The 23,612-nt window shown below is 35.7% G+C and overlaps 2 protein-coding genes across 2 annotated transcripts; both read left to right on the top strand.

Annotated features, from left to right (window-relative positions):
- Window positions 1-6,385: 6,385 nt before the first annotated feature.
- Window positions 6,386-8,275, top strand: LOC100244220 (stilbene synthase 2-like). The gene is made up of 2 exons (XM_010657617.3): window positions 6,386-6,578; window positions 6,964-8,275. The coding sequence occupies exons 1-2, from the start codon at window positions 6,401-6,403 to the stop codon at window positions 7,884-7,886; spliced, it is 1,101 nt and encodes a 366-aa protein (XP_010655919.1). The 5' UTR covers window positions 6,386-6,400; the 3' UTR covers window positions 7,887-8,275.
- A 12,806-nt stretch (window positions 8,276-21,081) lies between these two features.
- LOC100266562 (stilbene synthase 2) lies at window positions 21,082-23,048 on the top strand. Its single transcript, XM_002271335.5, has 2 exons — window positions 21,082-21,348; window positions 21,734-23,048. The coding sequence occupies exons 1-2, from the start codon at window positions 21,171-21,173 to the stop codon at window positions 22,732-22,734; spliced, it is 1,179 nt and encodes a 392-aa protein (XP_002271371.1). The 5' UTR covers window positions 21,082-21,170; the 3' UTR covers window positions 22,735-23,048.
- The last annotated feature ends 564 nt before the right edge of the window (window positions 23,049-23,612 follow it).

The raw sequence follows: 23,612 nt of genomic DNA, 5'->3' as shown, positions 1-23,612 counted from the left end.
CACATAAGAGTAGGGGCTGCTGTGGAATGGGGACCTTGAGGTCATGCAAAAGATGTGTAAGCCAAAGAAGTTTAGCAGCAGTCATAGCAAGGGCACGATACTCAAATTCACAGCTAGAGCGTGAGACAGTAGGTTGCTTCTTTGCACTCCAAGATACTAGATTGTTACCAAGATAAATAGAGTAGCCGGATGTAGAACGACGAGTATCGGGACAGCCAGCCCAATCAGCATCCGAATAAGCTACTAGCGCACTAGGAATAGTGGATGGACGAAAGGTAAGGCCAAAGTGGAGTGTGCCCTTAACATAGCAAAGAATACGCTTGACAGCAAGAAAATGATCTATAGTAGGGGCGTGCAAAAATTGGCTGACAGAATTGACAGCATGGGCAATATCTGGAAGCGTAATGGTCAAGTACTGAAGGGCGCCAACAAGAGATCGATAGAGAGTAGGATTAGAGAAAGGAGAACCATCAACAGTCAGGTGTTGGGAAACAACCATGGGGGTGTGAACATGTTTGCTGTCGAGCAACTGAGCACGAGTAAGAATATCTCGAGCATATTTTAACTGACTGATAAAGAGACCATCAGGAGTGGGCAAAGCTTCAAGACCAAGAAAGTAACTGAGGGAGCCCAAATCCTTGGTAGCAAACTCAGAATGAAGCTTACGAGTAAAACTGTCAAGAAGTGATGGGTTGTTGCCAGTAACAATAATGTCATCAACATAAAGAAGCAAATAAATAAGGCTAGACTGCTGATGAAAGACAAAAAGAGAGGTGTCAGCTCAACTAGAAGAAAAACCAAGTGTAAGAAGAAATGAGCTGAAACGTTGAAACCAGACACGAGGAGCTTGCTTTGAACCATAAAGGGCGGCTTTCTTTAATAGGTAGACATGAGTGGGAAAACGAGAATCAATATACCTAGGAGGTTGTTCCATATAAACATGTTCAGTAAGGGTGCCATTGAGGAAAACATTCTTGACATCAAGTTGCCGAAGAGGCCATTTATTTGTGACAGCAAGAGAAAGCACAACACGGACAGTAATAGCTTTAACAACCGGACTGAAAGTGTTAATGTAGTCGAGACCAGGTACCTGGGTATAACCTTTAGCGACAAGGCGAGCCTTGAGACGCTCAACGGATCCATCCGGAAAATATTTAGTGCGAAACACCCATTTAAAGCCCACGATGTTGGTGTTGACAGGCCGAGGGACCAAAATCCAAGTACCATTTTGTTGTAAAGCTTGAATTTCTTCATCCATGGCAGCAAGCCAAGCAGGATTCTTAGCAGCAAATTTGAATCCTTTTGGCTCAGTGGATGCAAGAAGATCAGAAAGAAGTCCAGAGGAGCCCAAGACACCAAGATTCGTTGGATGACGAGTCTTGAAAATACCAGCTTTGGCTCGTGTGATCATAGGATGAGAGCCCAAAGAAGAACAGGAATCATCAGCAAGCTCAATAGAATGTGGACTGGAAGCCAAGAGTGGCAAAGAGGAACCTGAAAGAGAAGTATCAACCTGCACAGACTCATCCACAAGATCAGAACAAATATTACATGGAGAGGAGTTGGATCGAGGAATGTGCGGGGAAGGAGAGGTAGGGGAAGGGGGGAGATGGATCAATATGGTGAAGACGTGGTTCCAAGAAATTTGAAATATGAAGAGAGGAAAGAGGTTGGGCCTGGGAGCTTGGGACAGTAGGAAAGTGAGTTTCATCAAATTGAGCGTGGCGGGTGATGTATAGCCTAGAGGTGGTGGGATTAAGACAACGAAACCCTTTATGAGAAGGACTATAACCCAAGAAAATGCAAGGAATTTTGCGGGGAGAAAGTTTGTTAGGCATATAATCACGCAAGCAAGGATAAACACGACAACCAAAAGGATGAAAATTCTCATAATACGGAGAGTAGCCGTATAAAAGTTCAAAGGGTGACTTACCACCAAGAAGTGGAGTGAGCAACCGGTTGATGATATAAGTTGCAGTGCTGAAAGCGTCAACCTAGAAACGAGGAGAAAAGTGGGAGTGGAAGAGAAGGGCCAAGCCAGTCTCAGTCACATGACGATGTTTTCTCTTAGCACGACCATTTTGAGTAGGTGTATATGGACAAGAGAGTTGATGATGGATGCCAGAAGTACGTAAGTGAGCTTTGAAGCAAGTATTAGTAAATTCAGCACCTCCATCGCTTTGAAAAACCTTGATACGAGCGGAAAGTTGGTTTTCCACAAATTTTTGAAATTGAAGAAAAATATCAAAGAAATCAGATTTAAATTTCAAAGGATAAAGCCAAGTGAATCGGGAATAATCATCAATAAAAATAACATAGTAAAGAAATCCTGAATTTGATTTGATGGGGGAAGGACCCCAAAGGTCACAATGAATAAGATCTAACACATGAGACGACCTATGTTCATTTCAGGAATAAGGTAATCGATGATTTTTCGCAAGTTAACAAGTACTACATAGTGAGGGAGAAGACAATAAAGACGTAAGAGAAAGATGTCATTTTTTATTTAAAAAAGAAATTACAGAATAATTCACATGACCTAGGCGAGCATGCCATAAATCATATGAAGCACGTAAAGATTTATTTTTAAAGATAGAAATAAAGGCAGAGTTGCCGTGCTCCAACACATATAACCCTCCATCTCTTTTACCGGTCGCCACCACCCTTCCTGTTTGACGATTCTGGACAGTAAAAAGATTATTAGTAAACGTAACGGAGAAAGGAAAATCAGAAGTTAATTTGCTAATTGAAAGAAGATTTTTAGTGAGATGAGGGACAACCAATACATCTAGTAAGTGAATATTTGGAATAGGAGAAAGAGTACCAGTGTGGGTAATGGGTAGGGAGACACCATTTCCTACGATCACAGAGTTCTTACCCATGTAATTTTTGGACTGATCCAAAATAGATGGATCGGTGGTCATATGGGCCAAAGCTCCGGTGTCCAAAAACCAGTTAGCAGCCTTAGGTCCAGAAAGAGAACAAGATGTGTTGAAGGCTTCGGCAAGATGAGTAGAGGAATCAGTCCGAGCATACCGTTGGTTGCAGCGGTCAACATAATGGCCCTCTATGCGACAAATTTGGCAGCGAGGTGGTCGACGACCATGACCAGAGTAGGTTCGTCCTCGGTTGGAAGAGTTGTTGTTGTGGGAATGAGAACAACCTCACTGGTTGCTACGGAAAGCAAATGGAGTTCCATGGGAAGTGGTGCGACTGCGATTAGTGGCTGTGAATGCTGCAGTGGTGGGTTCAGAAGACTCAAGGGATCGCTAGAACAACTCAAAACTTTCAGCTTTAGAAACTAGATCTGCAAAATAGGGGAGAGGGGTGAGAGCCATCTGAGCTGTAGAAAAACTGGAAAAATCGGTGCCGAGTCCACAAAGGAACCAGTGCACTTTGTTAGTTTCCTCGACGGGTCTTCCAATGGCATGAAGCTGGTCACAAAGTGTTTTGAAGGTATGGGCATACTCAGCAACGGGTTTGGTGCCGCGTTTCATGATTACTACTCAAAAAGTGCTATTTGATAGCTTGTAATTAACTCTTTTAAACACTTTTGAGTAGTAGTTATCACCTTTTAACCCAATTAACATGTTAAGGACCCTTGCAATCAATTCTAATAAAATTGTGTTAAGTTTTGGTGTTTTGATAGCTTTTTAATCACCAAAGCAATCCGAGATTGAGGAGAGTTCTTTGGAATTCATGGCAAAGTAATGGAAAGCTCAGAAACATGAAGAACCAAAGCTTTGAAGTCCTTTGCCATAAGCAAATCCGGAATGCAAGGAGTGTGGGATCCTCCCCAACCCAGATTGAGTTCTGGTTCAGTCTTCCTTACAAAAGATGTCCGGACACACCATCGGAGGGCGGCAGAACGTGGGCTGTGGCAGGCTGTCGAAATGACGTAGCAAGGCTTGCTCACTTTAGTCAATGATCATGACAACATATCCGGATAGGATATGCTATCGTCCAGGTGTGATGATCGCGAGTGCCGTGTGTTTCTTCCTGAGGGAGTCTGGATAGGGGAGCGCGCCGTGTGTCCTCTTGGGGAATCCGGATGGAGTGATCCGGATAGCGATGCGCGCTCCGTGTCGTCAGGCGGAGGGGTCCCTACACCTTGCACACACAGACAGTCCCCCTTGCGACATTCCACCTTCTCCGGATATTTCACATCCAACGCTTGACGCCGGATGGGAGAGGAGGGCGTTTCAACTTCCCTAGACGGACATATCCGGATCCTCTGATAGCGCTTACCCGGAGAGTTTCGCAGCCATTTTGCACATTGCCGCGGTTTTCTCCTAAAGCTTCCCGATATGTGCGACCAACATTTTGAGATATTTTTCTTTAGATATTTTATGTCTAAATCCCCAAAGTCTCCTTGTAACCCACCTATCATATGATTCCTTAGTCTTTAAGTAAAAACAAAGGGTGAATAACCCCTTATATATAGTTTTGTAATTAGCATCATATATGATAATAATATAGATCTCGGGAGCTTGTTCTCAGAGACCACCTTTTGTATAAGTAAGAAATATATCTACAGAGCACTTGCTCTACTTTTCATATATTTTTGTTTTCTCGTTATTTTTCTTTCTAGCCAATCAAACTCTGAGGATTTTTCCTCAGAGGATGAGAGGCTAGACTCTTCGTCTCTTGGAGTGAAGAAAGCCGGGTAAGTTTCCTCATGCATAAATTGGAAGTTTTGTTGTTTTAGTTTTTAATGAAGGGAAAGTGTGACCCGTTAATGGTTTTTATCTTTTTAGTTAACTTAAAACGCCTTTAAATCACTTGGGCCAACACTTGGTAAGGCAAGTGATCTCCATCCATTGAGATGCACTAGTTTATCTCTTGCGAGCCTTTGGGAGGTGGTTTGAAGGTAGGATTTTCTAGAATAGCCAACACTTGGTAAGCTTTTGGACTCTAAGGAGACATCCATTAGTTATCTCTTGCGAGCTTTTAACGGGTAATCCAAGGTTAAGGATCATCTTGGATGGCAAATGCTAGGTGAGAGGCACAAGCCATTGCAAGATGCATCAGTGAGAGAGATTTAGTGTTTGAACCCATTAATGGGAAGCATTTGTACAACACCAGTTGGAGAAGGAACTATATGTTAATTCTCTAATGCGAGAAAAAGAAACAAATGACCAGAACTCCCTTTTTGTATGAGGAATCTGAGCCTGATGATCTGAAACTCCAAGAAACACTTTTCTTTGTAATTAAAATCAGTCACTACTATTTTTGGTTAGCTTAAAACCAATCCTTTTTCAAACATCTTTATGTTTTCTTTTAAAGCTAACCTTGAAATGAAAAGACACCAATTCAGCTTTGAATTAATATCAATTGTGAAGTGAAAACTCATCCCAGTGAACGATCCTAGAGCCACTATGCTATAGTAGCTTTGTCTTTGCTACCTAGTTCATGGTGTAATAGGTTATAAATTTTGTTGATTACTCCCTGAGGACCAAAATCAAGGGACACTAGCTGGACACGTATCAAATGGCACCACTGTCAGGGACCATTGAGAGGACATGAATCAGCTGAGACACCAATTGGGAACGAATCATTTCATCAGCTGCAAGTCATCCTTGAGTCGTAGTTCATGGGCTTTCAAATGATGGCTGAATGTATTCTCCAATGCGAGCCAAACTTCACGGGCAGTGGAGAGACCAACAATGACAGCAATGGCTTCCTCGGTGAGAGAGGAGAGCAAGAGACAGAGAAGCCGTTGATCAGCTGCTTTCCATGCTAGATATTTGGTGCTGAGTGTGGTAGAAGTTGCTGGTTCACAACGGGGTGGTGGAACAAGAGTTCCATCAACGTAGCCCAAGAGGTCTTGACTCTCAAGGAGAGGAAGAAGTTGGCTTTTCCAGAGAAGATAATTGGAGGAAGAAAGCTTGATGGTGATCATGTGGATTAGAGTGTTGAAAGGAAGAAGATGAGAGGATTCGGAAGCCATGGAGAAAAATGGACTGGGCTTGCTAAACCAGATTGGCTCTGATACCATAAGAATATTTGCCAAACCACCACCCATGAAAAGGTGGTGAGAGTTTACTATTTATAATCATTTACAGAATATAAGAAATTATTATAAATCAAATAATATCAAACTGATTACAAAGGAATAGCATGTAATCAAGGGTCAAATATGACACATATGGTAAATTGTAATGGAAAGGCTAAGTATCCTTAACAATCCTCTCCACGTGACTCAAATCAGCACGGAAGTATTGAACAAGACCCCACCACCAGCTACAAGTGGATTGGAAGTGGACACATCATTTCTGACACTTATAAATACCCAACGCTCACACACTACTTTGGCAACCCATCTTCAAGCACCAGTCCGCATACTCTTCTCTTTTCTTCTATCACTTTGAAACTCTGTGGGGGATTTTACTAGTCATCAATGGCATCTGTGGAGGACATTAGAAACGCTCAACATGCCAAGCGGCTGGCCACCATTCTAGTCATTGGCACTGCTACTCCAGACAACTATGCGTACCAATCCGATTACGCTGATTACTATTTTCGGGTCACTAAAAGCGAGCACATGACCGACTTGAAGAAGAAGTTCAACCGCATATGTAAGTATATATATTCATGCATCAATTGGAACATCCATTACATACATATATGTATAATTATCATAATGCTTTAAGATTCCCCTACAAGAATTGCCAAGTTTTCTTTAAGCTTCCTGTGTGTTGCTTTTCTGTAAACTAATTAAATCTGTGAAAAATGAGGGGCTATACGTTGGTTTAATATTTCGTAATAGCGCTGCTCTTTCCAATCCTACATAAATTAATTGCCCTGCCTAGGAACACATAGTTATTGTAATAATAAGTAATAATCTGTTTTATATTTATGTTGATCATCTTGAGTGATAATGAAGCTGCCCATTATTGCTGAATGAATTTTGCTTTGCTAGTCCATTAGCTAATATATTAAATTCCTTTAACTTATATATAGGTGAGAAATCAATGATCAAAAAGCGATACATTCATTTGACTGAAGAAATGCTAGAAGAGCACCCAAATATGGGTGCTTACATGGCTCCATCGCTCAACATACGCCAAGAAATTATCACTACTGAGGTACCTAAGCTTGGTAAGGAGGCCACATTGAAGGCTCTTAAAGAGTGGGGCCAGCCTAAGTCCAAGATCACTCACCTTGTATTTTGTACAACTTCAGGAGTAGAAATGCCCGGTGCAGACTATAAACTAGCCAATCTTCTAGGCCTCGAAACATCAGTTAGAAGAGTGATGTTGTATCATCAAGGCTGCTATGCAGGTGGGACTGTTCTCCGAACTGCGAAGGATCTCGCAGAGAATAATGCTGGAGCACGAGTTCTTGTGGTATGCTCTGAGATCACAGTTGTTACTTTTCGTGGACCTTCTGAAACCCATTTACACTCTTTAGTGGGTCAAGCCCTTTTTGGTGATGGGTCGACAACTATAATTGTTGGATCAGATCCAGATACCTCCATTGAACGACCACTCTTCCAACTTATTTCAGCAGCCCAAACATTCATTCCTAATACACAAGGTGCTATTGTTGGCAACTTACGTGAGGTGGGTCTAACCTTTCATTTGTGGCCTAATGTGCCTACTCTGATTTCCGAGAATATAGAGAAGTGCTTGACTCAAGCTTTTGCCCCACTTGGTATTAGTGATTGGAACTCCTTGTTTTGGATCGCTCATCCAGGTGGCCCGGCCATTCTAGATGCAGTCGAAGCAAAACTCAATTTGGAGAAAAAGAAACTCGAAGCAACAAGACACATCTTTAGTGAGTATGGTAATATGTCAAGTGCATGCGTGTTGTTTATTTTGGATGAGATGAGAAAGAAATCACTCAAAGAAGAAAGGACCACCACAGGTAAAGAATTAGATTGAGGCGTTTTATTTGGTTTTGGGTCAGGTCTGACCATTGAAACTGTTGTGCTGCATAGTGTTGCTGGGGCTACAAATTGAGTGAAAAGAAAAAAATCAGAAGGGGACAATTTCCAATTAAATCAAATAGGAGTTAATAAAGACATATATGTCTTCTATTTGTAACATCTTTTATTCTTTATTAAAATTGATGTTTGTGGTTCAAATTAGAGCTTGTTGGAGGGCTTCATTAGTAATCTCAAGTTAAAAGGGATGAGACATCAAGTTCTTACAGTTTCGATATCTAGATGAAATTCCCTCAAAAGTTGTATAAACATCCACCGTGTTCTTTTAAAGATTGTTGAGAGTAATACAAAGAAAAGAATAAAATAACAAATTGCTTTTTCCCTTTGTAACTAAGAAGTCTGCTGCATGATAGCTGCATTTGTGTGACAGAAGCAAAGCCATGTGGATGCCAAAAGTAATGCAACAATTTGAAAAGAGTAAACAGGGCGGTTGATTAGTTAACTTCCATAATTCCGCAACATTTGATTCAAAAGACTTTAGCTTTATCAATTACTTAACTACTACTCCGTATGTGGATAAATTCTTGTACCATCTGAAAAGGTATAGAAGATAGTTATCCTCATAAATAGGTTGCCTAATTAATTAGGTGATCTTCAATAATTCAACAAGATAGGGATTTTAAAATATTTTTACTTTATTAATTCCTTAACTACTCCTTAAACTTCTTTTTTTCCCCTTTTTGTGAAAAGCTTTTTACCCTCAATACATATGATATATTCCGTTGCTAGGAACTTGGGTTTGAGTATGTATTAATTACTATTCTTAATCAAATTTATTATTGAAAAATTATTTTTAGTTATGGTTTTTTTAATATACTTATTACACATTTATCATATGTACTTGTTTAATATACTTCTAATATATTTATCATTCAACAACAAATACGAGAAAAGGTATAAAAGACAATGAAATTACAAACTAAATTGCCTTTAGTTTTTTTATAGTTGAAGGCCTTCTTTTCCACCCCTAGTCTCCAATAAATTAGACTCTACAAAGCTTCTTCTATGTTACTCTCTGATTCTACTTCTAGTGCAAAGATTTTGCAGTACTCTACATTATCTTGCTATTGCTAAGAGACAATCCAAGAATATTGAAGATAATGAAGTTAGGTTGTTGTAGTATAATACCTGAGTTCTTCTCTACTTGCAACTATGGGATCGTACATGAAGAAGCATTTAATAAAGGGTTTTAAGAAGCATAACATATTTTTAAGGCCAAATTATTTACAAATAAAGTGCAATAACCAAATAAAAAATGAAGTTTGATGAATCATGATTAAGGGCGAATTTAATTTTCGTAAGGAATTATTATTATTTTTTTAAAATCAATTTTATCACAATGAAATGATCGATGCAAAAATTTAGTGCTTGTTTCTATATACTTAGTGTTAACTACTTTTAAAAATGGAAAATGATTATAACTTTTGTATGAAATGTAAATTTTTATTAGAAAAATATATACTTCTAAACAATTTTAAAAAACTATTATATTTTATTGTGACAAAAAGCTCTTACATTTTATATAAGAGTTACTAGCTTTTTCCATTTCAAAAAAAGAAACACGAATTGTTCCAAACACTACATAGTTATTAAAAATATTTAATCTAAAAAAAAAATTATTTTTAGTATAAATTGATTCATTTAAAATTTTTACATCAATTGTTTTACGATAACAAAATAATTTAAGTATCACACACAAAGTTATGAAAAAAAATATGATAATTTTATTTTAGATGATTCACAATATTTCAATGTTTTTTAAAATATATTAATTTTTAAAAATAAATTTATTTATAGAAAACTTGCAGTAAATATATAAAAGATGGATGTGATGAAACATTAATTAAAATGAACTTTTTTTTTTCATAAAAGAAATTTTAAGAAAAATTAATTTCACCACAAAGAAATATTTTCAAAGATTTAGTAATCAAAACTATCATATTTAAACTCAATTATTTTTATAATTTATGTTTATCCCTACAACAATTTTTTTATATATAAATATTTTACAATATAAGTGTACTAAGTATATTATTTACAAAAAAAAAAAAAATAATATTGACACATAGAATATCAATCTCTATTGCAATCTAAGAATGCTTAGGTTCCAAAACCTCAATTTATTCTTGTTAGCTCAAGGGTTCTCCTAATCAGGTTTTGATGATAACAAACCATGGTTAAGTTGCTGATTGGTTTGAATTATAAAGAATTTCATTTATTAATTCGAGAATTCATCAAATGACCAAATGGATGCAAGATCAAGACCTTTGGAAGACCTTTAATAATAGGAAACATATATAAGATGAATGCATGGGTGCACTTAGGTTTTACATATCATTTCATGCATCTTTGAAAAACTCGATTTATTCTTTAAAGTTATAGTTTCATCAAAATCCAAGTTTTATCAAATGAACCTTAGACAAATTACTTCAAAATTGGCATATTAATTTACCTAAAGACCTTGCCTAAGTGTTAGAAGAGAAAATAACATAAAAATATAGGTTTTCAGGCAAAAAATGTTGAACCGGTTGAGGCATTGGCCAACCGGCTAGGGGTACCAGTTGACCGATTCCCTCTTCGTGATTGACTGGTTCCCTCTTCCCAGTTGACCGGTTCCCTCTTCTCAATCGAGGTTTGGTCGAGGAGCGCAAAAAGTACTCTCTCTCTTCTAGTAGCCTTCCTTTCCGATCGAGGTATTTGCCATCTTGGTCGACCTCCGGTCGAGGTCCGATCGAGGTCCGGTCAAGGGTAATGGTCACCTACCAAACATTAAATGCTCTAACGGCTACTAAATCGGTCAATCCCAGCTCGACCGATTGAGGCTACTTTTTGGTTTTCTTGTCTCCCGAGGTTAGAAACCTATAAATAGAGAGTTCCACTTCATTTTTAAGCAAGAGAACACTTGCATTTATTTGTCTACCCACTTATTCTTGCCTTAAAATCTCTCATTCCTTTCTTGGCGCATTAAATTCCCATTTGCATATCCTTTAGTGCACCTTTGTGATTCATCCTACTCTTAAGTTGTATTTGAGCTATTGTTGAGCTAGGCTGATTGATTCATTCTTGTTAATTGAGTGTTAAAGCCTTCAAGTGAGTTGAAACTTGAAGAGATTGTGTAAGAGCCCATTAGAGTCGAAATCCAAGTGTAAAGGTGATTAGAAGCTTGGTTGAAGCTTCAAGTTAGTGGAATCCTCACTCGATTAGGAGTTTGAAGAGAGTGGACGTAGGCAAGAAAGTGTCGAACCACTATAAAATTTGAGTTTGCTTTGTCTAACTCTATCTCTTTATATTTGCTTCTCTTGTGCTTAAATTTGTTTGTTTAAAAAGAATTTTTTAAAAACCCAATTCACCCCCCTCTTGGGTGTTTTTCTCATTTAAGATTAACCTTTATTTTCTCAATTCTTTTCTACCAACCATACCTACATTCATGAATTAGAAAGAATAATTTAACTATACCATAGGAATTATTATAGTAAATGGAAAAAATACCACTATTGAACCCTAAAGTATCTCATAATTTCTTGTTTGTTATATCTACACCTTAAACTAGTAGCTTTGGTTCCCTATGGTGTCACATATTCTTCCTTACTATTAGGATATAGCCCTTAAAAAATTTAGGGTTTATTATTCATTCAATAAAGTTCCAATTGCACTTTAATTAATTAATAGTCCATGCATTATACCTTATGAGCATTTAGACCTACATCTTTGCATTATGAGTTGTATGGAAGATCCAAGTCATGGATTCCTTACAAGTAGATGGGTTGTTCACAACTGGTTCATGAACTTAGACAATATCTTAGACTTCTTAATTGGAGGGATGGTTAGTCTTGGCCATTGGGACGGGTTTCCCATGAAGAGTGCACTAAAGTGTATGGTTACATATTGGACAGGACCTATAGTGAACCGTACTGTAAGTTTATCAAGTTGCCATGACTTCACTAAGCTACTTTATTGTATTGTCTTTCAACCTTGAAATAATATTGAACTTGAGCAAAAGTTAGTAGTGACTTTAACTTACGGGTAAGATCTTAAAGTGATCATATATTCCTTATGGATTGGATCATTGTTGATGAAAACTACTAACAACAGGTATTCTCAATATAAGCACCATGATATTTAATGGGATTGAGACAATGTGTTCCCTTGGGTGATCTTAAGGATGTGTGTTTAGGTCAACCATGGTCATCATAATTCCTTAAGTGGAACTTGACATTAGCTCTTGGTGAGCTTAGATAATATGTCAATTGATCACACTCTAAGAGGATTTGGAACTCAAAGATGGTAGAGGTAATCTTCAAAATTTGATAACTTTTACCTTGTTAGATTATGGACATCGGTTCATGGGGAGACGTAGTGCTTAGGTCATAGACCGACCCAAGTACTAAGCATCTCGTTATATTTACGTAGTGTATTGGAGTGTAGTAGTTGACTCTCTACTGTCAAATGTAAAGAAAATTTCAGAATTGGATTTTGAGGGAGTCAATACTATCATAGGAGTCCCAATTATCCTCACTCGAGCTCATATACCTTGATGACACAGTTTATGAAGGTTAGATTGACTCTTAGTTCACTTATGTGCATAAGGGCATGTTGATAATTACACAAGGTTAAATAGGGGTTAGTGATCAATATCTCTAGATTTGGCTAATTGATTCATTATTTAGTCCTATTGAGTTAATTAATCAATTATAACCCTTTTTAGGCTAGATTAAGTGACCTAAGCCCATGGTGAACTCAAGTTACTTAAGCTTAGTAGGAATCACTATAAATACCCATTTAGGGGTTAAGGTTTCAAGCTTCTTCCATTCATACCCTACATTTTAAAGAGAGATCTCAAGCCTCCACCCTCAAAACTTCCATTATTTAAGTGCCAAGCTTCAAGGTTGAGTCATGGGACGGAAGATCATGGGTTTATGAGATCTCTTGCAACTTTGAATTTTTTATTCATAGCAAGGAAATGATTTGGGAATTCTAAATCAATAGTAAGCACTCTAATCTCATTATCTAGATCCTAAAATTGATTTTAAATGCATATTTTCCACTATGCATAGTAATTAGATAAGCATAGGGAGGATTGCATGTATCTAACCTGATTTTAGGATAGAGAATGGATTAATCAAACATTGCCTACAACTGGTATCAAAAGCTTAGGTTAAGGAAACATATGATCCCTTTTAAGGTGTGCTAATCCTTGTGTTATAGGATTTGTTATTCATTTGATGGTCCTAGGGATGAAGGTATATGCATGAGATTTTTTGAACTTTTATTATGATAAATATATATAGTGATTGATTGTTAGATTGGTTTTTATTAATCTCTAGATGAGTTGTAAACCCCATAATAAGTCTTAAGATTTTTTTATTTGCTATAAATTTTTTTTTTTTTTTATAGATTGGTTTGTGAAGTTCAAATGATTGGAGTATAGGGTTTTGATGTGAAAATCCAATTTACATCTATCTATGTAACCCATAATGAGAATGGAAGCATTCAAATTCTTGTACATTCCCTTCCTGGAAAAAAAAAGTCCTTTTAAGGAAAATAGTTACTAGAAATACAAAAATTCATTCTCAAATTCAGTTTCATCAAGTTCTTAAGCACTTCTTCTAACACTCAAAAGCAACATTTAATGCTTGAAGCATTTCAAGCTCTCTAAAGTTCCTTCAAGTGCTCCTAAATATACTAGTAATCATTTTAGGGTTTTTAGGGGTAATTTTGGTCTCTTGTAAAACCACTAACCTTATTTTTGTTATGGATTTTTTGGTATGTTTGGATAATGAAAATTTAATATTTAGGCTACCAAATAAGCAACAGGACCCCTAAGTCCATGCGATTCCCTATTTTATTTTATTTTATTTTTTCTTTTATGTTTCTATTCTATATTGCATATGATAAGAAGTTGAATAAAAAGTTTTTCAAAAATGGTAATTTTGGATTTTCTTATAGAAAATAAATTTTCACGAGGATTGTCACCAAGTATTATTTATTTTAGAATTGGATGTTTCTATTATTGGATTGGCATCCCTTTTGGAACTTTCCTATTGTTTTTGGTTAGGTGGTTCTCTAGGCTCTCCCCTCGTGAGAAAGATAACAACACCAAAGATAGTCCTCTAGGTCCTCATGAGAAAAAGAACAACAAAAACAGGATGTGATTTGTCCATATAAAATTGTTTTAACATTTTTTCTATATATGTTGACTGATGGACGAATGTGTCATTTGAACAATGCTTGATCTACAAGCCGAGACAATATCTTGTTTTCCCTAAATCTTTCATTTTAAATTCCTTCTTTAAATAATTGGTTATTTTTGTGAGCTCTTTAAGAGTCCCTGTAAGGTTCAAATCATCCACTTATACTGTAATTATTGTGAGCTTGGATTATGATTTCTTAATAAAAACACATGGGTAAAATGACTTATTCACATATTACTCTTTTAATAAATACTCACTCAAACGATTATACTACATGTGTTCAAATTGATTTAATTTATAGAGATCTTTGTAGTTTGATTGAGTACATATTTCAAGGTTTTGAATTAGTCATTTTCAAGCAATTTGAATCCTTCAAGGATTTTCATATATATGTCAGTATCTATAGACCCATATAAATAAGTTGTAATAACATCCATGAGACACATATCTAGTCCTTTAGAAACTATTAAACTTATCAAGTATCAAAATTTGATTGTGTCCATTACAGGAGAATAATTTTCCTCATAGTTTATAACAGGTTTTTGCAAAAAACCTTGAACAAGTCATGCTTTATATCTTGTGACGTCATTATTCTCATTTCGCTTTCTCATAAAGGCCCATTTATATCCAACAGGCTTTATGTTTTCAAGTGTTTGAAATACAGGTCCAAAACCTCTCATTTTGCTAACTAGTTTAGCTCTATGTGGATTACTTCTTTCCATCTTGGTTAATCATTCCTTTTTCGATGTTCATCCACAGTTTTTTGTTCTTGATCTTCATTATTTATCATGATGTCCATAATTAATTGGAACACAAATATGTTGTCTATGATAATGTCATTGTGGTTCCTTGTTTGTCCTGTGTGACTCATTGAGATCTCTCTAGTTCTAAATACCAGTATTTAATCAATTAGTGCCTCTTTAGGAGCTAACTATTTATCAAGTTGGGTTTCAGCATTTGATCCTTTCCTATTTGTAAGCTCTTCAAGAGTACCAAGTTTTTCATATGTCATTCTTTTTCTTTTTTTAGAAATTGAATCCTTTGAGCCAATTGGTCTACCACGCTTTAGGTGTGTCTTACATTCACTTGCGATGGCATTCTCCTATTATCCTTTACGGACATCAATATGTGCTAGGGTATTCACAGCCTGTATGTGTGACTTTGTTACTTTCATTATATTTGTCAAAGCATCAAGTAACTAATTTGCAAGTCCTTATAAATGAATAATCCTATGAAATTCTAGTTAACACTGCCTTGCACGAGGATCAAGATGAGACAAAGAGGATACATAACATGTAATGTCTCGCCATTGTTCTGGATTTGATTTGTCACCCGTAATGGTGGGAAAACATTTTCATCAAAATGAAAATCTACAAAGTGGGCAATAAAAACATCGCCTATTAAATGTTCAAGATAGCTAATAATGGAGGGAGAATTAAAACCAACATATATACCAAGTAGACGTCGAGGACATAACTTAAAACATTGAGGTAGAGCTATGGGAGCATAGACAATACAACCAAAAATAAGTAAATATGAAACATTTAGTTGGGAGCCTAAAATAAGTTGTAAATGTGAGAATTCATGAAGTTGTAGAACAAATCTGAATTAAAGTAACTACATGGAGAATAGCATGTCCCCAAGTAGATAAAGGCAATTTTGTTGTCAGGAATAACGGTTTTGCAATCAATTGCAAATGCTTAATAAGAGATTTAACTAATCCATTTTGAGTGTTAGTATGAGCAATAGGATGTTCAACATCAATACTAACCGACATACAATAATCAAGAAATATTTGGGAAGAGAATTCACTAGAATTATCAAGACAAATTGTCTTAACAGGGTTGTGAAACCAAGGTTTGGTCAATCTTAATTTTGATGATAACAAAATAAGGTTTGGAATTAATGATTATATTTCAATTGTGATTAGTCGAGATGATTTTCAAAGTGGCAATCATAAAGACAAAATCAAGCCAAAGGGAAATCAATAAGGTGAAGAAGACCTCAAAGAGAAGTGTCTTTCAAGACCTAAGTTTCATAGGATCTCTTTGTAAGGTTGTTAGTGCATTTGTTTTTTTTTTTATGCATTACATTATTTACTTATGCACCAAAATCATCCAAGAGTTATTTTTGTTTCAAATATTTTAAAATCGGATGATTTCATGTTTTCAACTAAAACTTTGTGTCAAATGTTTTCTAAACTTTTTAAAAAGGTTTTAAGTTAAAAAAAAATGGTTGTTAAGCCAAAAATGGCTTAACCGGCTAAACTGGCTAAAGAACCGATTGACCTATTTAGTTCAACCGATCGAATTATGCAAAAACCTTCTCTATATTCCAGAATGCTTTTCCGACCGGTCGAGGCTAAACCTCATCTGGTTGAGTACGAATCGAGGGGTGGTCAAGGGACGATTGAGGTCCATTGGTCACCTGCCATGCATTAAATGTCAACGGCTAATGAACCGATCGAATTAGAGCTCAACCGGACGAACCCCTAACAGCTAGTTTAACATTTTTCTTCTATAAAAAAGCTCTAGTCTTCATTGTTTTAAGAGCTTAACCTTCCAAAACCTTTCTTGAATATACTTAAGCCTTGGGAGAGTGTTTTTGAGTGCATCATTATTATGAAACTTGCATATCATTAACGCACTTTTCAATCCTAGTTTATCTCTTATCATTTGAGCCTAAAGTTTTGTACTAGGGTTTTGTGAGATTATTTTTCATCCTTATTTGTAAATCTTTGAGAAGAAAAGTCCAAGTGTGAGGTATCACTTAAGGATTCTCAAGTGTGAGGTATCACTTTAGGGGTTGTTCAAGAGTGAGGTATCTCTTGAGGATTGTAAAGGGTGCTTAGAGCCAAAAGTCCAAGAGGGTTGATTGGAACCATAATCCAATTGGATTGCTTGAAGGCTTGGGTTGGAAGCCTTGAATTAGTGAAACCTCAAGCTTGGGATTGAAGCTAGAGAAGACTAGACGTAGGCCAAGTTGCGCCAAACCATTATAAAAATCTTATGTTTGCATTCGGGATCCCAAGTCATTCATATCATCCATAACCCTGAGTTGTTCATATGATCCAGAGCCCTGAGCTCACGACTTAGAGTAGCACATGTCATCCATAATCCTAATCTCTTTATAGAATCTAGAGTCATGGGTTCACAACCAAATTCATTCACATCAATCATAGCCTTTTATCTCATGACCGAAAGACATTTATATCATACATGACATTGAGCCGTTCATAACATAAAGAGCCCTGAACTCCTGGCTCAGATTAGTTATTATCATCCATAGCCCTGAGTTTTTCATAGCATCTAGAGCCTGGAGCTCACGACCTGGAGTAGTTCATGTCTTCCACAGCCCTGAGTTATTCATAACATCTAAAGCCCTAAGCTCATGACCTGTAGTTGTTAATGTTAACCACAACCCTAACTTGTTCATTGCATCTAGAGTCTTAAGCTCATAACCCCAAGTTGTTTATATCATCCATGAACTTGAGTTGTTCATAGAATTTAGAGACCTAAGCTCACGAGGGGAAGTGGTTCATATCCTACACTTCCTTATGTTTTTTTTTAGCATTTAGAGACCTAAGCTCATAACATGCAGACATTCATGTCCTCCACCGTCCTAAGTTGTTCATAGCATTTAGAGCCTTGAGCTCATGACTCAGAGTCGTAGATGTCAACCAAAGTCCTGAGTTGTTCATTTCATCTAGAGCCCTAAGCTAATGACCTCAAGTCATTTATATCATTCACGATTCTAAGCTATTCATAAAATTCAGAGACCTAAGCTCATGACATGGAGTCATTCATGTGCTCTACTACTCAAATCTTTTCATAGATCTAGACCTATGAGATCACAACCAAAATCGTTCCTGTCATCCAGAATCCTAAGTTGTTCATTTTAATAGCCTTAAGCTCACAACCTAAAGTCGTTGATGTCAACCACAACCTTAAGTTGTTCATAGAATCTAAAGCCCTAAGGTCACGACCCAGAGTCGTTCATGTCATCCACAGCCCTGAGTTGTTCATAGTAACTAGAGCCTTTGGCTTATGACAAAGAAATGTCCATATCATCCACAACTTTGAGCTATTCATAGCTTCTAAAGCCCCAAGCTCACGGGACCCTGAGTTGTTCATGTCTTCCATAACCCTCTACTCTTCATACCCGTGATTTTCTACCAAAAATTGCCATGAAAAAGTTTTCACATGCATCTCATGCTCCTCTTGCAGTCGTCTGAAGACAAGTCAATGTGCTTTGCTTCACTAAAATTCAGTGTGCACCAAGTCTCTATGTAAAGATGAGTTGCTTGCAACCCTCCCAAAATTTCTCCATTAACGGATCCCAAGTATCTCCACCAAAATCATACAAAGATAAATACAAAAAATAAATATTAGAAATTACATAATAATATAAAATAAATAAATAAATAAAATCTCAAATGATGCAATGAGGGTGAAACCAAAAAAAAAAAATATATCAATCACATACGTAGTTAAGTAGAAAAAAGAATATTATTCCATGTAACTTAAAAGATTAGATTCAAAATCTCAAGCAATTTCCTAAAAAATAAATAAATGAATAAATAAATATCACATGGGCAATTAGAATTTGAAAATAAAAATAATGCAATAGAAAACAATGAAAAACGGATGCAATCAAGAATCGAAATCAAGTCCAAACAAATGTCCAAAATGTATGAAAAAAGTGCCTAGGTGACTAGGGTGAATGTGTGCAAGCTGGAAGGTGCCTAGGTGAATCTAAGTGGGCCTAGGTGAACCTAGATGAGTCTAACCTAAAGTGCAAATTAAGGTTGTCGAGGGTCACAATGGGGTTAGATAAATCTCTCGATCAAAGTCTCTAAGGTGGCTCAAAAAAAGGTAAGTAGTATGAGTAACAATGGACCACCAAGGAACTACTATGGAGCACTAGAAGTGAACTTAAAGACATGTGCTAAAGGGACAAAATTGAGGGTCTACATACATGTTTAATTCACTTTAAACATTTGAATAACATTGTTTTTATTTATAAAAATAAAATAAATTTTAAAAATCAAATTTCATTTCTTTTACAACATACATTTATATTAAATAATTTATAATTATTAATTAATTTGCTATTAAAAATATAATAATAATATATCTTAACGAGGAAATTTTAAATTCCTGAAAAAATGTTTAAAATAATTGTTATAAATGAAGTAGTGAATGTCGCCACATCATTATAATAAATGTTAATTAAAAATTATTTATGACTTTCATTAATTCAATATTAATGGAAGCCATTTAGACAGTCTATAGAAAGGTTTCCCATCCCCTATGCAAGGAGCATCCTAAGAAAAGAAGCAGTCTCTCATTCTCTCTGTTTTTCATTCTCTCATCTCTCCTAATTTTCTTCTCTAATTTCTTTCTCCCCATTATATATTATTAAAGTTATATATATTTGTCTCTACTTTTGTTTGCATTTATTATGGTTTTGCAATAATAATTTTTATTTTTATTTTTCTATTTTAAACACACAAAACTTGGGTTCACATTTTAATTGGTTGTTAAGTGGTCTTAACGTTTCTATGTGTTTTAAATATGGTTCCTGCTTTTTATTTTTAAAATAGTAATAATAGTAATCATTAGTATAATGTACATAAAAATAATACTGGTAAAGAAAGAAAAAAGAAGAAGGGTTTTTAAGATAATAGAATGGTATAATGTATGACTATTGAAATGTTAATCAAGCTAAATATTAACAAAGTTTTATTTTACCATTGCATATATTTTTAAATGATACATTTATATTATGTAATAGAATTAGAAATATTCATATTTTTACATTTCATTGTTTATCCTAATTATGATATAATATGCTAAATTTTAACTATAAAAAGATGAAATAATTTTAATTATTTGTATATTTTTAATTTTAATTATATGTAAATTACATATTTATCATGTCATGTTCACATCATTATTCTATGTAATTCAATCATTGATCTAACCAGTGAACTATTGATCGATTTTTATTTAATAACTGATTCGATTTTGAAAATATTGTGAGATACATCAAGATGCTTTTTTTAAATAAAAAAAATTATTTATTAGTTTTAAGAGAATATCTATTAATGTTTTCATTTATGAACATGAAATAATTTTGGTTGTTGAGTGGTCCTAACATATTTCTTTTATTTTTCTTTTATTGTTTATAGTAAGTCTCCAAGACCTTCCTCGGTAACATGAACTCTTCACCAACCAACCTCATAGACTCCACTCCATAGAGGCAACTTCACATCTATGTGGGAACCAACCAAAATTGAAAAGAAAAAAAAAATCTACGAATCATTTAATTTAGGAAACTTTCACCAACCTACACTCGTTAAACTTGGACATGGATGAAATTTTATTTTATTTTAATTTTCTTTCTATTTAAAAAATAAATATTTTTAAATTTCAAAATCAATATATTTTATTAGTTTTGTTTTACGCTTCTCATAGTCTCAAAAAGACTATTGTGAAATTTAAAAACAGAAAAAATATATGAATCCAACCATTTACAAATTAAATTCAATTTTCGTTATAAAATGAGAAATAAAAATAAAAGCACAAATTTTACCTAATATATATATATATATATTTCTAGGAAGTAGGGTATTCAAGTTGAGGTTTGTTCGGAATGCTGCCAAATATTTTAACGCAAGAAAAATGCTTCAGCCAAAACAATGGTCAAATGAGACAGCGCAAGATATTTATCCCTTTTTAAAAAATCGCAACTGGAGGGTGGAGGAAGGAGGCTGAAGGGCCGATGTCATACAAAATTGACTACTTTCTCAGTAATCCCCTCCACGTGACTCAAATCAGCACGGAAGTATTGAACAAGACCCCACCACCAGCTACAAGTGGGTTGGAAGTGGACACAGCATTTCTGATACTTATAAATACCCGACGCTCACACACTGCTTTGGCAACCCATCTTCAAGCACTAGTCCGCATACTCTTCTCTTTTCTTCTACCGCTTTGAAGCTCTGTGGGGGATTTTACTAGTCATCAATGGCATCTGTGGAGGACATTAGAAACGCTCAACGTGCCAAGGGGCCGGCCACCATTCTAGCCATTGGCACTGCTACTCCAGACAACTGTGTCTACCAGTCCGATTACGCTGATTACTATTTCCGGGTCACTAAAAGCGAGCACATGACCGACTTGAAGAAGAAGTTCAACCGCATATGTAAGTATATATATTCATGCATCAATTGGAACATCCATTACATACATATATGTATAATTATCATAATGCTTTAAGATTCCCCTGCAAGAATTGCCAAGTTTTCTTCAAGCTTCCTGTGTGTTGCTTTTCTGTAAACTAATTAAATCTGTGAAAAATGAGGCGCTATACATTGATTTAATATTTCGTAATAGCGCTGCTCTTTCCAATCCTATATAAATTAATTGCCCTGCCTAGGAACACATAGTTATTGTAATAATAAGTAATAATCTGTTTTATATTTATGTCGATCATCTTGAGTGATAATGAAGCTGCCCATTATTACTGAATGAATTTTGCTTTGCTAGTCCATTAGCTAATATATTAAATTCCTTTAACTTATATATAGGTGAGAAATCGATGATCAAAAAGCGATACATTCATTTGACCGAAGAAATGCTTGAAGAGCACCCAAATATGGGTGCTTACATGGCTCCATCGCTCAACATACGCCAAGAAATTATCACTGCTGAGGTACCTAAGCTTGGTAAGGAGGCCGCATTGAAGGCTCTTAAAGAGTGGGGCCAGCCTAAGTCCAAGATCACTCACCTTGTATTTTGTACAACTTCGGGAGTAGAAATGCCCGGTGCAGACTATAAACTAGCCAATCTTCTAGGCCTCGAAACATCAGTTAGAAGAGTGATGTTGTATCATCAAGGCTGCTATGCAGGTGGGACTGTTCTCCGAACTGCTAAGGATCTCGCAGAGAATAATGCAGGAGCACGAGTTCTTGTGGTATGCTCTGAAATCACGGTTGTTACTTTTCGTGGGCCTTCTGAAACCCATTTAGACTCTTTAGTGGGTCAAGCCCTTTTTGGTGATGGGTCAGCAGCTGTAATTGTTGGATCAGATCCAGATACCTCCATTGAACGACCACTCTTCCAACTTGTTTCAGCGGCCCAAACATTCATTCCTAATACACAAGGTGCTATTGCTGGCAACTTACGTGAAGTGGGTCTAACCTTTCATTTGTGGCCTAATGTGCCTACTCTGATTTCCGAGAATATAGAGAAGTGCTTGACTCAAGCTTTTGGCCCACTTGGTATTAGTGATTGGAACTCCTTGTTTTGGATCGCTCATCCAGGTGGCCCGGCCATTCTAGATGCAATCGAAGCAAAACTCAATTTGGAGAAGAAGAAACTTGAAGCAACAAGACACATCTTAAGTGAGTACGGTAATATGTCAAGTGCATGCGTGTTGTTTATTTTGGATGAGATGAGAAAGAAATCACTCAAGGAAGAAAGGACCACCACAGGTGAAGGATTAGATTGGGGCGTTTTATTTGGTTTTGGGCCAGGTTTGACCATTGAAACTGTTGTGCTGCATAGCGTTGCTGGGGCTACAAATTGAGTGAAAGGAAAAAAATCAGAAGGGGACAATTTCTAATTAAATCAAATAGGAGTTAATAAAGACATATATGTCTTCTATTTGTAACATCTTTTATTCTTTATTAAAATTGATGTTTGTGGTTCAAATTAGAGCTTGTTGGAGGGCTTCATTAGTAACCTCAAGTTAAAAGGGATGAGACATCAAGTTCTTACAGTTTCGATATCTAGATGAAATTCCCTCAAAATTTGTATAAACATCCACCGTGTTCTTTTAAAGATTGTTGAGAGTAATACAAAGAAAAGAATAAAATAACAAATTGCCTTTTCCCTTTGTAACTAAGAAGCAAAGCCATGTGGATGCCAAAAGTAATGCAACAATTTGAAAAGAGTAAACAGGGCGGTTGATTAGTTAACTTCCATAATTCCGCAACATTTGATTCAAAAGACTTTAGCTTTATCAATTACTTAACTACTACTCCGTATGTGGATAAATTCTTGTACCATCTGAAAAGGTATAGAAGATAGTTATCCTCATAAATAGGTTGCCTAATTAATTAGGTGGATCTTCAATAATTCAACAAGATAGGGATTTTAAAATATTTTTACTTTATTAATTCCTTAACTACTCCTTAAACATCCTTTTTTCCCCTTTTTGTGAAAAGCTCTTTACCCTCAATACATATGATATATTCCGTTGCTAGGAACTTGGGTTTGAGTATGTATTAATTACTATTCTTAATCAAATTTATTATTGAAAAATTATTTTTAGTTATGGTTTTTTTAATATACTTATTACACATTTATCATATGTACTTGTTTAATATACTTCTAATATATTTATCATTCAACAACAAATACGAGAAAAGGTATAAAAGACAATTAAATTACAAACTAAATTGC

This window comes from Vitis vinifera, chromosome 10 (genome assembly GCF_030704535.1).
Source record: "Vitis vinifera cultivar Pinot Noir 40024 chromosome 10, ASM3070453v1".
In the NCBI taxonomy this organism is placed as follows: Eukaryota; Viridiplantae; Streptophyta; class Magnoliopsida; order Vitales; family Vitaceae; genus Vitis; species Vitis vinifera.
The sequence above is the reverse complement of the archived record's forward strand: the minus strand, read 5'-3'. Positions and strand labels throughout refer to the sequence as shown.

Coding starts and splice junctions, on each gene's coding strand:
- LOC100266562 (XM_002271335.5), top strand. CDS start 21,171: ATGGCATCTGTGGAGGACATTAGAAACGCTCAACGTGCCAAGGGGCCG. Junction 21,349..21,733: donor GAAGAAGTTCAACCGCATAT/GTAAGTATATAT, acceptor ACTTATATATAG/GTGAGAAATCGATGATCAAA.
- LOC100244220 (XM_010657617.3), top strand. CDS start 6,401: ATGGCATCTGTGGAGGACATTAGAAACGCTCAACATGCCAAGCGGCTG. Junction 6,579..6,963: donor GAAGAAGTTCAACCGCATAT/GTAAGTATATAT, acceptor ACTTATATATAG/GTGAGAAATCAATGATCAAA.